The sequence below is a fragment of the Lepus europaeus genome, chromosome 22 (assembly GCF_033115175.1).
Source record: "Lepus europaeus isolate LE1 chromosome 22, mLepTim1.pri, whole genome shotgun sequence".
NCBI lineage: Eukaryota > Metazoa > Chordata > Mammalia > Lagomorpha > Leporidae > Lepus > Lepus europaeus.
The window spans coordinates 8,388,456-8,400,824 of record NC_084848.1 but is presented as its reverse complement, the minus strand read 5'-3'; the positions used below and the strand labels follow the sequence as shown (position 1 = coordinate 8,400,824).

Genomic DNA, 12,369 nt, shown 5'->3' with positions numbered 1-12,369 from the left:
GCGACACACAGGACTGCCTGGGCCAGGAAGAACCACCAGTGTCCACCCGGCAAAGGGCAGGGCCCTTCCTGCCTCAGCTCCCGCCCCTCCTGGCCCTGTCATCCGCACCACAGGGGCCTCCTTCCCCCGGGCAGGCAGAGAGCAGAGCTGTGGTCAGGCACGCAGGCCTGGGCGATGCAGCCCTCAGAGGCCCAGAGCTGTAAAGGAGGAGAGCGGCAGGGGACAGGGAAGCATGGCTGACCCTCAGCGTGACCCAGGCCCAGGTGGAGGGGCTGCGAGTCCCCTTTGGGGAGAGCGGGAGAGGGGCCCAGTGTAGGAGGTGAGAGAGCCGTTGTACAGATGGGAGTACTGAGGCCCAGGGGGGCAGGCCTCTGCTCCTCCACAGCTAGCCACTCCCTGTACTGGGAGCAGCTAGAGGAATAGTTCCCAGGGGAAGCATCCCCTGGCCATTCAGGGGAAAGACAGGGACCCTGAAGGCAGAGGACGGAGCTGGGCATGGGGGAGCAGTGGGGAGAGGGTGCTGAGCCACTTCCTGTAAGGCAGGTGGACAGGGGGAGCAGGTGCTGAGTGAGGGAATACCCACAGGAAGGCTCCTGATGACCGCCCAGCTTGCTCCAGGTGACCCCAGCGGTATCCATTGACCTGGCGACAACTGGCACCGGGTTCAGAGTAGACCTTGGACCACTTCTCCAATAAGGTGTGTGCTACCTACCAATGTGGTACTAGGAGGCACAGAGAGGTTAAGTGACTGGGCAGAGGTCGCACAGCAGTGAGTGGGTCCCTTCTGGGAAGGCCTTGCTGGCCACGACTCTGCACCTCCCCCCAACCACAGCACTGCACCCCAAGGCCGCGAGGAAATTCAAGCCATGTGTGGGTCACAGGGGCCTTCCAGGAGCCAGGAGCAGGAACTGCCAGAGAGCGAGCATCATGGGCTCCGAGCATCCAGGAGTGGGGAGGGGACGGCCACACAGGCTCACAGATCAAATAAAGAGCCCCTGGGTGGGTCATGGCACCCTAGGTGCTCCCTGTGTTCCCAGAAGCCAGGCTTGGGGTGGGGCTCGCGATCAGCACAGGGTCAGGGGAAAACGCCCCCAGGATCAGAGAGGAAGCAGCACCGATCTCCTCTTCGGATTTACTCTCTGGCCCCTAGCCTGTCCCCGGGCCACGGTGCCAGGCTGACATGGCCACGCCTGGCAGTCATGCCCCAGTCCCCATTCTGGGGGACATGAACGGTCGGTACCTAAGGCTGGCTTGCTAACGTTGGAAGAGCAGCCTCTCGACTGAGCCTCAGTCTCCCTCTCTGTCAGACGGGCTCAGACTCCATTCCACCCACCACAGCTGCACTGGGTCTTCCACAGAGGGCGCCTGGGGGCGGCTGGCTCATACTCAGGTCATCTCGCTCCTGATGTGGCGGCCACGGAGGGTTTCCGGTAAGAGCACACAGCCAGCTGGGTGATGCTGTCCCAGAGACCGTCGGACGCATGCCACCCACCCCGCGGTTGATGTGCCAGCTCCAGTGACCCCCTTGGGGATATGGAGCCGAGAGCTACGTGCTGTCCAGGCTGAGCTCACCCATGGTGGGTGGGTGGCCCAGTGCCCAGCCAGTGGACTTAGCTCCTGTTTGCTCCTCCGATAACTGGCGTGACCTTCGTTAATATTCACCTGCAGCCGCCCCATCCCTCTCTGTGATCATTGCTTAAATACGGACAAGGACAAGGACAGGGCTCCGTCTCCCCATCCTTGCTCCTTCCACCGGCCCTGGACACTGGGTCCTCGTAAGTATGCTCGCTGGGGAGGGTTCTGGGGGGCCGGCAGGGCCGGTGGGGAGGGGCCGCTGGGCTGTGCTCCCAGCACTGGCTGTCCTGTCACCATAGTAACAGCAGCCCCCAAGGTCCTTTCCCCAAGCCTGCCCAGTGCGTCCCAGCTCTGTAAGCGAAGTGGAGGAGGGCAGCAGGCCCCATGGTCCTGGGGCCCCAGGATGAGCGACCTGGGCAGGAGGAGCTGTGCTGTCCTTCCCACAGCCCTGGGGTCTGCCCAGGGCTTCCGCACATCCTTGCGTTTCTGCAAACGAGGGTGGTAAGACGGACACAGAGGCAGGGAGCAGCCTCGGCTCACACCCTCCTTCCTCTGCGGATACAGCCAGGGGGCTCAGAATGGGCCCTCCCCCCACATCATGGCGGGCCTAGAGCACAGAGGAGGACCTGAAGCCCCCACAAGCGGCACTCACGTCCAGGGTTTGAGTGGCAGGTCCTGGGTACTCACTCGGGGCCAGGCCACGTCTAAGCTCAGTGCATGTATTATTAAGATTATTTATTTGGTAGGCAGAGGGAGAGGCAGGGAGAGAAGGAGCAATAGAGAGAGATGAGAGGAGGAACGGGTAGGGGGGAGAGAGAGAGGAGAGAGAGAGAGAGTGAGAAGGAGAGAGAGAGAGAAGGAGAGAGAGAGAGACAGAGGGAGGGAGAGAGAGACAGAGGGAGGGAGAGAGGAACTCTCATTGCTGGCTCACTCCACAGTTGCCCGCGATAACTGGGGCTGGGCTGGCTTCTGGGAACTTGATCTTTGTCTCCCAGGTGGGTTGCAGTCTGGATTGGGCCAGCTAACAGGCCGGCATATTTTTAAAAAAAATTTTTTTTTTTTATTTTCTGACAGGCAGAGTGGACAGTGAGAGAGAGAGACAGAGAGAAAGGTCTTCCTTTTGCCGTTGGTTCACCCTCCAATGGCCGCCGCGGCTGGCGCATCTCGCTGATCCGATGGCAGGAGCCAGGTGCTTCTCCTGGTCTCCCATGCGGGTGCAGGGCCCAAGCACTTGGGCCATCCTCCACTGCACTTCCCTGGCCACAGCAGAGAGCTGGCCTGGAAGAGGGGCAACCGGGACAGAATCCGGCGCCCCGACCGGGACTAGAACCTGGTGTGCCGGCGCCGCAAGGCGGAGGATTAGCCCAGTGAGCTGTGGCGCCACAGGCCGGCATATTTAGAGTTGGATTTCACTTCGTGCTGAAGTCGCTGCCCTAAACACCGCCCTTGGCCTGGTTGCTCACTCTGTGCTCCTGGGAGGGAGCAGTGTGAAACCAGGCAAGGGGCGGCTCACCCCTAGCACCCCCACCCCACTTCCCTGCCCCCTCCTGAGATTCAGGATCAGCGCTGTGCCCGCTGCCCTCTGCAGTCTGGATTTAAAGCCCAGCCTCTGCGTCTGTGGCCCCAGCTGCTCCCCCAGCTGCTTCTCTGCTCCACTTGGTTTCCCCCGCTGTCACCTGGGAAGGCAGGATGGGAGGGCGAGGCCGCCCAGCCTCAGGCCCCGAGGTTATGTGGAGGGAGCAGACTGGGAGATGAAATGCACACAGCACCACAGGCAGGACTGACCTCAGATCCCGCCCTGAACTTGGCAGAGCCTGAGTCCCGAGGACCTGGCTGCCCCGGTCCTTTGAGAGAAACCAGACTGGTGCCAGGATACTAAAGGCTGACTCACTTATGTGAAAGTCAGAGTTATAGAGACAGACAGACAGACAGAGATCTTCCCAATGCTGGTTACTCCCCGAAAGGCCTCATAGGCTAGGGCTGGGCCAGGCCGAAACTTCCTCTGGGTGGCAGGAGCCCAAGTACTTGGACCATCCTCTGCTGCTTTCCTGGCACGTTAGCAGGGAGCTGGATTGGAAACAGAGCAGCTGGGACTCGAACCGGCACTCAGAAGGGTTGCTGGCATCACAGGCAGCAGCTTAACCTGCTGGGCCTCAACACCGGCCTCTGGCGCCAGCTTTGTCCCTGAGTCTCTGTGGGTCTTGTCCAGACCAGGGCCCTCTCTTGGCCTCAGAGCCTCCACTGTAAAAGGAAGAAACCAGATAGCCTGGGGCACCCAGGATGGGGTGGGGAATAATGTGGTTGTCCAGGCAGTAGGTCTGCCCACCCCTCCCCATGCCAATCTTTTCCCCTCTTCAGAGCTGAGTAGGAGGGCCACTCGGCCCACCCCATCCCCTCCCCTTGGAGTCCTGGGCACCTCCCCCAGGAGCCCGGTGTGAGAGCATGGAGGGCCTGGGGTTGCCTCCGCCCAACCCTGCACAGCTGGGCAGAGCAAGGCCCAGGGGATGCTCGCCGATGACCAGTGGAAAGTTGTGTGGCTGGTGGGGAGCTGCAGCCTCCAGCCCAAAGGCCACCGGGAAAAGCTGGCGTCCGCCCGGTTAGGCTCAGCTCCCCCTGGTAACTGAGCCCTGCAGAGGTGGGGATTTCCATCCGGCCTGGAGACGGCACCACCATCCAGGCGGGTGGTGTCAGGGAAACCTAAGGCAGTGGAAATATACAGAAGAGATCCCTGTGCCTTCTCCCCCCACAACCCCGGGCTGGCCACTGTAGGAGACACAGACACGTGTTGTGCAACTGCGGTCCGCTCTATTTGCATCATCTTTATCCACGGAGACCAGGAAGAGGGTGGAGGAAGAGAAGCTAGCTTGTGTTTTTCTTGTTGTTTTAGCAGGAACAAACTTACAGAGGCCCCGGGCTTGGGATGGGGCAGGAGACACTCACATCTCAGGCTCAGCTCTGTCAGCTCTTGCTGTCGGATCCCCGCTCCGAGGCCTCCGCTCTCTGTCTCCTATCAAGGCGGCACCTTTAGTTAGGACCTGCAGACAACTCAGGGTCTGCAGGTGCATCTCAGCTTCTGTGGACAGAGCAGGCTGTAGGCTTCAGGGCTGCAGGATCTTGGAAGGGAGACCTGCGGGGGCAGGGCAGGCTCTGGCTGACCCAAACTTGACCACGCACACAGCCTGCTCTCTGGTTCACCATGGGCCTTTCCAGGCCCTGGGTCTCGCTCCCAGCACAGAACACACATGCTCACCCTCCTGTCGCCTGAAACCTTTGCACTGACAGCACCGGCGGCCTCTCCCTCGAGAGCCTGCGTTCAGATCCCTCCCATGCAGGGGGTGCTGTCTCCACTCATGTCACTGATTCTCCCACTTCCTGTGCGAGGCACAACACGACCCTGGGCAGCTGCCAGAAACAGAGCCTGCACAGAGCTCATGTCCATCTGAAGCTACAATGATGGTCTCTACCCCTCTCCCCACCCCTCCCGCAATTAAAGGAGAGAGGGACGTCTCTGCTGATCCCCATGGTGCTAGCCCAGGAGGGGACACTGCTGACAGGATGGAAGGAAGCTGGCTGCAGAGAATCAGCCATTCTGGGGCTGGGACAGCCTCGGCTCTCAGGAAGACCAGCAGGGGTGAAGCTACCTGTGGCTGCCAGGGCCTAAGCACAGCTCTGCCAGGGTCTGGCCGGGGGCCACCGTATCAGCTGCTTCCCTGGCCCCTAAATGCTGGGGCAGATGGAAGCCCTCGAGGCTGATCACCTGCAAGTGAGTCTGGATCCCAGTCTGGCCCAGTCCCTTGAGAACTGTGCAGGGGTTCCCGACTTGACCTGTGCCTCAGTTTCCTCCTTGGTAGAGTGGGGGAAGTGGACTTGTACCTCCAGGCCACTGTGGCTATAAGTGGGGCTAGCAGGGACGCTGGCAGGGACCCAGCCTGTCGGGGCATGATCACGCTCTGCCCCTGGCTTGCTCACCGCCCCTGGACTCGGTCCCGCCGGCACTGGGCTTCAGTTCTCTCATCAGTCAGCGGGGAACAGCAGTGCCAGCCCACACATATCAGGACAGGCAGCAGGGAGTCAGAACTCGCAACAGCCCAGGACACAGCAGCCTGTCTTCCTGACCTTTCCCCGGCAGTGACGTGGGGAGCGCTGGGCACCGCCTGGGCCCCTGTGCATGTCTGCTGGCCACGCCCCTCAGCATGGCGTCAGTGGGTGGCCTCCGGCAGGCATCACGGGCCCCGACTCAGGGCTTGGTGCCCCTTCTCTCCCACAGGACAATGCCGCCCTCTGTCTCTCGGGCGCTCCTCCTGCTGGCCAGCCTGGGCTGCCTGCTGCCCGGCTTCCTGGCCAACGAGGCCCAGGAGACAGCCGTTTCCAGCCATGAGCTGGACCCCCCAGCCTGCCACAGGATCGCCCCGAGCCTGGCCGAGTTCGCCCTCAGCCTGTACCGCGAGGTGGCCCGCGAGTCCAACACCACCAATATCTTCTTCTCCCCGGTGAGCATCGCCCTGGCCTTTGCCATGCTCTCCTTGGGGGCCAAGGGGGACACCCACACCCAGGTCCTGGAGGGCCTGAAGTTCAACCTCACGGAGACGGCCGAGGCGCAGATCCACGACGGCTTCCGGCACCTCCTGCTCACCGTCAACAGGCCCGACAGCGAGCTGCAGCTGGCCGCCGGCAACGCCCTGGTCGTCCACGAGAACCTGAAGCTGCAGCACAAGTTTCTGGAAGACGCCAAGAACCTGTACCACTCCGAAGCCTTCCTCGTCAACTTCAGTGACCCCGAGCACGCCAAGACCAAGATCAACAGCTACGTGGAGAAGGGGACCCGAGGGAAGATCCTGGATCTGGTGAAAGAGCTGGACCCCCGCACACTCCTTGCTCTGGTGAATTACGTTTTCTTCAAAGGTGAGGATGCACAGCAGCTCAGCAGGTGCCCATGGAAACCCCCAGAACAGATGCCGGGGCCCGTCCTTGGGCTTTCCTGGTAGCGCCTGATGTAGGCTGGACGGCGCGGCGTGGCCCGGGTCCCCTAGTTTCCCACACACCACACTGCATCCCATCAACCACAGGGAATAGGGGCTCAGTGCTCAGCACCATGGGCTTCCCTGCAGGACTCTCAGAGCCCTCACTGGGGTGAGAGCTCCCCTCGCCCCCCAGCGAGCCCTCACTGGGGTGAGAGCTCCCCTCGCCCCCCAGCCGCCCTCCTGCCTCCAAGTGCTCAACACGGCAGAGGTTGGGGCCCACAGGGTGCTCTGAGGCTGTTCCCACTGTGCCAGGGAGAGCTCAGGGTCAAGACCAGGGCCAAGCCCTCCCGCGGGGCTCCCTCCCTGCACAGTGCTGTGGCCAGGGCCGGCACAGCTGAGCTCCCAGCTCCAGTGAGACCTAGCACGGGGCTCAGCCTCCCCAGCCATCAGCTCCACCCACTTGAGAGAAAGGAGGGTCCTAGGGTCCCTGGGCTCCTGCCCCTTGGCTGTCTTCATGGCGGTGTCCTCTTTTATTATACAGGGGGAGGCTGCTGGTGCACCTGTATTGCCCCTGTAGTTCCCATGACAAGGACTTAGGAGCAGCACCCAGAGTGCTCGCCCTGGGTGACGACTGCCCGCCCCAAGAGGTTCACTTACAGCACTCAGACTGGTGGGGACAGGAGCTTATTTTTCCCCCTCCAGGCTCCAGTTCATCGGGAGACGCCTCCTAGCCTCCTAGCACAGGCTTCATGTGGGCACAGACAGCATCAGGGGTTCCCGTGAGAGAGAAAGAGACATCCAGGCAGGAGCGTGGCACCGTGACTCGCGTGGGTAAAGGGAGACCTGGATGGGAGAAGAAGTAGAATAGAAAGAGAGCACTTGAGTAGCACCTTCAGGAGTGATCTAAGGTGAGAGGAAAAGAGAGAGAGAGACAGAGGGAAGGAGAGAGAGAGCTCTCCCCGTTGTTGGCCTCTTTTTCGAGGTGGGGGGGATTTCCACAAGTGTGCAGCCACCTGGGAATTGTCTGCCACCTCCAGGGATCCCTCCTGGAGCTTAGTGTCCATATTGTCATGGCGTCTCCCTTTTAGGTCCAGGATGAAGCAGGTGCATTCTGTGAAAGAGGGTGTTTTGACTGACAAGTAGAGCGATAGTGTTACATTGTAGCTTTCAAGGATTTGGGGCTCACACCACATCCCAGCAGGCTTATTTAAACACAAAACCCAGACACCAAAGGCACAGTGCCTGTGCTCTGGGGGGCAGAGCTCTGGATTTTCCCTCTGGTCTTAGTTGTCCTCGCCCATGTCCTTCCATCCCTGTGGATGCTGATGTGAGCCCCTTTCTCAGATGAGGCTGAGGCTCGGCGAGGTCACACACACCCAACGCCCGCCCGGCCCCCAGCTGGTGCTCAGCTCCCTCTGCCCTCCCCGCCTCCCCAGGGAAGTGGGAGAAGCCCTTCGAGCCCGAGAACACCAAGGAAGAGGACTTCCACGTGGACACCACGAGCACGGTGCGGGTGCCCATGATGTCGCGCCTCGGCCGCTATAATGTGTTCCACTGCAGCACGCTGGCCAGCACGGTGCTGCTCATGGACTACAAGGGCAACGCCACGGCCCTCTTCCTCCTGCCCGACCAGGGCAAGCTGCAGCACCTGGAGGACACGCTCACCACCGAGCTCATCGCCAAGTTCCTGGCAAAAAGCAACCCCAGGTGACTCCCCGCCCACAGCGGTCCAGGACCCTCGGGACCACTGGCCTCACTGGGAGCGAGGCCATGGCCAGCGGTCGGGGCTGGGGAGGGTGGACCCCATGGGCTTTGTGCCATCGCTGAGGCAGGTGCTCAGTACGGTGGCAGCAGCCAGCCTGTGTGAAAGGGACAGTGACCAGGGTGAGGAGGTCAAGGCCATGTCCTTGGGATTCCCTCCCCGCCAGCATGCACAAGACCACTTTCCAACATCCGTGCCCAATATAGTGACAGTAACAGCAGCACAGGCTACAGCAGAACCGAGGAGGGCTTCCTGGCAGGGTGGCAGCTGAGTGTGGGGTCCAAGCACAGATGTCCCTGGTGGGCAGGGGAAGAGGCCCAGCAGAGCAAAGGGACAGCGTGGGAGAGACCAGGACCTGTGTGCAGAGAGCTGGTGTGCTGTGATGTCACTCGAGTGCTCTCCTGACCCAGCAGGGAGGGGCCCCAGCTCGCCCAACTCCCACGCAGAATTGTGCCTGGGAATCCTGCCCGTGCCCTGCCACGCTGCTGCCCGCCGTGCCCAGTAAAACACACGTGACCACACATGCATGGCTGAGGGTCAACGCTGAATGGATGCCCTCAGCCCTCTGCCCCGCCCCACCACTGCCCGAGGTCCCTGCACCAGGGATGAGAACACGGCCCCAGGAGCAGCCGCGGCCGGAACTCATCACAGAGCACCAGTGCCCATCTGCCCGCCCACCAAGGCCTGCACCTGCTCCCCACAACCAGACCTGAGCCCTAAGCCTGCTGGGTCCACTCTCCTCCTCCACGAGACAGCTGTCACTCAGCACCTGCCACCGCCAGCCACGTTCCCCTGGGAGCCAGGCACCAGGGAGTCCCGGGGTGGGGGGCAGCATGAGATGCTCTTCCAGGGACACCCTGTATCTGCCTGGAGGGCTTCTCAGGGGAGGTGGCTTTCCAGGGGCTGGCAGGACAGTGGGCCCTGTGGGTGCTGACACTCTGACACCTGCTGCAATGGGGGCTACGAGGACAATGACCGAGTCAGCGTCCCTGTGGGTGTGGGGGAGGGGCTGAGCTAAATAGGAGAAACCAGGAGGAAAGAACACAGTGCCCACGCTGGGCCCCAGAGGACGGGAGCAAGGATGAGACATTTTCATTGTCTTCCCCACACGACAGGTCTGTCATAGTCCGCTTTCCCAAACTCTCCATTTCTGGAACCTACGATCTGAAACCCCTCCTGGGCAAGCTGGGCATCAGCCACGTCTTCAGCGACAACGCGGACCTCTCGGGGATCACGGAACAGGCAGCTCTGAAGGTCTCCAAGGTGAGGCCCACAGGGACCAGACTGCACACTGATGTCTGGGGCTCAGATGATGTCTAGGGCCTGGGCAGAAGACTGGGGACAGCCCGAGACGCACACCAGGTCAGACCTGGCTGCTCCCGGGGCCCACTTGATGCACTGGGACGGGAAGTGTCAGGGGACAGATTTCAGGAGGGGGCTCCATGCTAGGAGCCCCACTGAGCTTGGGTCAGTGACCCCTGGCTCAGCGTGCCCATAGCCTTCTCGTCTGGGCCTCAATTTCCCTGTCCAGACACAGAGGTCAGAGTTAGTGACTCCAAAGCACGACCTGGCCCCTTCCCTCTGTGCCATGGGGCGGCGTTGCTGTCACCACGTCTGAACATGAGAGAGTTCAGCTACGGGTGACAGCTGCTCAGTGACATTGCGGGACCAGTGACCAAGTGGAGCTCAGTTAGAGGCTGCACACGGTGGGGACAGAACGGCACTGCGATTCCACCCCACAGCCCTTGTGCCCAAGGACCTGAAAATCGTAATGAGAACAGAGTGCGGTGGGGGCACACAGAGGGGACAAGGCCATCGTCCCCTGTTGAGGCTGGGGTGCAGTGAGGGGGATGGGGGTGCGGGTCAGGAACAGAGGGGATGATGTGACAGCCCCAGACAAGAGAGAGAGAAGTGTGGGAGCCCTCAAGGTGGAGGGATGGACAGGGCAGCCCCGGCCAGCGACAGAAAAGACCACGTGTGCTGCTCCTGGGTGTGCTGTCCACCTGGGTCCCTGTCCAGGCCTGGGTGGGGCCGGCACAGGCTCAGCTCATGGCTCTGCTTCTGTGCCTCCAGGCCCTGCACAAGGCAGTATTGACCATCGACGAGAGAGGGACCGAAGCTGCCGGGGCCACAGTTCTGGGGATCATGCCAGTGTCTCTACCCCAAAGTGTCATTTTTGACAGGCCCTTTCTCTTTGTCATCTACAGTCACGAGGTCAAGAGTCCCCTCTTTGTGGGGAAAGTGGTGGATCCCACTCAACACTAACAGCACCCCCCCACACCCCAGCACATTAAAGCTCTGAGCTGCCCTCCCCAGGTGCAGCCCCTCACCTGTGGTCTCTGAGTGTCCCTCTGGGTCCTGAGCTTGTGTGTGGACTCCAGGTCACAGCCTTGTCTCGGGAGCCCTCTGACGCCTCCCCAAGAGGGTGTGGTTCCAGGGAAGTCACCCCACAGCCCACCCCTGTGACATCACCGCCCGCCCACTCCTGGCTGTGCACGTGGACGTGACGCTCGGGGCTGATTCACATGGCACTGAGTGCTTTAACCAAAGTTGGGGAACCTGAATTTCACCTTTCTGTCTTTGGTGCTTACCAACAACCGCTCCCCAAACAAGGCCAGGCTCTCCTGAAGTCACTCACTCGAGACCACCAGTGCCCACAGCGCTGAGCCTCGTTGGTCAGCCGGAACCATGCCAGACCCGAGGGGCTGGGGGCCTGGATTCAGCTTCAGAATCCACCACTCCCCAGTTGGCCAGGCCTCTGCAGGTGCACTGCTGAGCATGGCCAGAGTTTAGGGAGGAGAGTGAAGAGCAGATCGGCCAGCAGGGGGCGCCCGCACACAGGTGGCCTGGACCCATCACCCCCAGAAGCCCAGGGGCCTCACTGGATCTCCTGCCAATGCTCAGATGCTGTGTCAGAACACAGCGATCATTTTCTGTGAAACATCGAAGAAGCAGAATGTGTGCTACCTCATCTTCCTCCTCTAACAGCGACCAGGGAACAAAGCCAGACAGGGTGTGAAGGGGGAGAAGTGATGCTTTTTCTTTGGTCCGCAGCAGCACCTGCCTCAAACACCTTCTGAGATGTTCCAAGGCAGCTGCCTTTGGTTCCCAGGGGTGTGAGCAGTAAAGCCTGGGATGCGACCGAGGGCCGGGAAGCGTTCTGTCCCTGTAACCTGAGCTGCCCACGCAGGGCCTGCACCTCCCATAAGGGGCCCCAGGGTCCTTCCAGGTCCTCCGAACCCCAGCCACAGCGAGCGTTGCACACCAGGCCTGCTGGCCATAATGGACGAGCCTCATCATCCTGCTCCCTCCCTCTCGGGAACATGGCCACTGACGCCCAGCCCTGAGGCTTTTTGAGGGGTCAAAGCTACAAAGAGATGCTTCTAGAAAACTCAGCAGGGGTGGGGATCACAAACAGTGCTCATGTGACCTTCAACAAGGACATCACAGCTACAGTTCCACAGGGCACGTGGTGTCCCTGAGAGCTCACGTGCCTGTTGGCCGTGGTGGTCCAGAACCTCTAGAGTGAGGTTCAGGATAAGCAAGCTTGGCTGTAATGAACCTCAGTGCCTTCATTTCAGCGCATCCCGAGGCGTCTTTCCTGCCTTCTGCTCCCAGCATGGCCACGTTGTGTGGATTTGCCTCATGTTTCTGCAGCTGAGCAAGGAGGAGAATTAGAAGCAGGAGACCCCACACCCTCCCGGGAACTCCGCCAGTGGCTCCAGCTGAGGCCCACCCTCTCCACCTGAGCAGCCTTGTGTCCTACCCACCTGGCCAGAGCCCCTCGCACGCCTGACCCCCAACTCCCTTTCTGGCTGTAGACCCCAGTCTACCCATGGTCCCCCATTTCTAGGCAGGGCCCATGCAGGGGCAGGGTCTCCCCGTGGCCCTCTGCTCACATCCAGCCAACTGGGTCGCCCCAGGATGCACTTGCTCCCAGCAGCTGCTGTCGACAATTGCAGGAGAAACCAGTGGAGGCTTTCCCAAGAGGGCACATCGGCCTGGGAGCACCCAGTCCATGCGACTGCACACAGGCACCCCGTCCCTCTCCAGGGGGTCTCTCCTGGCTCG

At 61.2% G+C, this 12,369-nt stretch overlaps 1 protein-coding gene across 1 annotated transcript; it reads left to right on the top strand.

Annotated features, from left to right (window-relative positions):
- The first annotated feature begins 1,668 nt into the window (after window positions 1–1,668).
- On the top strand, window positions 1,669–10,627 carry LOC133751654 (alpha-1-antiproteinase F-like). Its single transcript, XM_062181841.1, has 5 exons — window positions 1,669–1,775; window positions 5,843–6,477; window positions 7,973–8,243; window positions 9,414–9,561; window positions 10,372–10,627. Exons 2-5 carry the CDS (start codon window positions 5,847–5,849, stop codon window positions 10,561–10,563), a joined length of 1,242 nt encoding a protein of 413 aa, XP_062037825.1. The 5' UTR covers window positions 1,669–1,775; window positions 5,843–5,846; the 3' UTR covers window positions 10,564–10,627.
- Window positions 10,628–12,369: the final 1,742 nt, after the last annotated feature.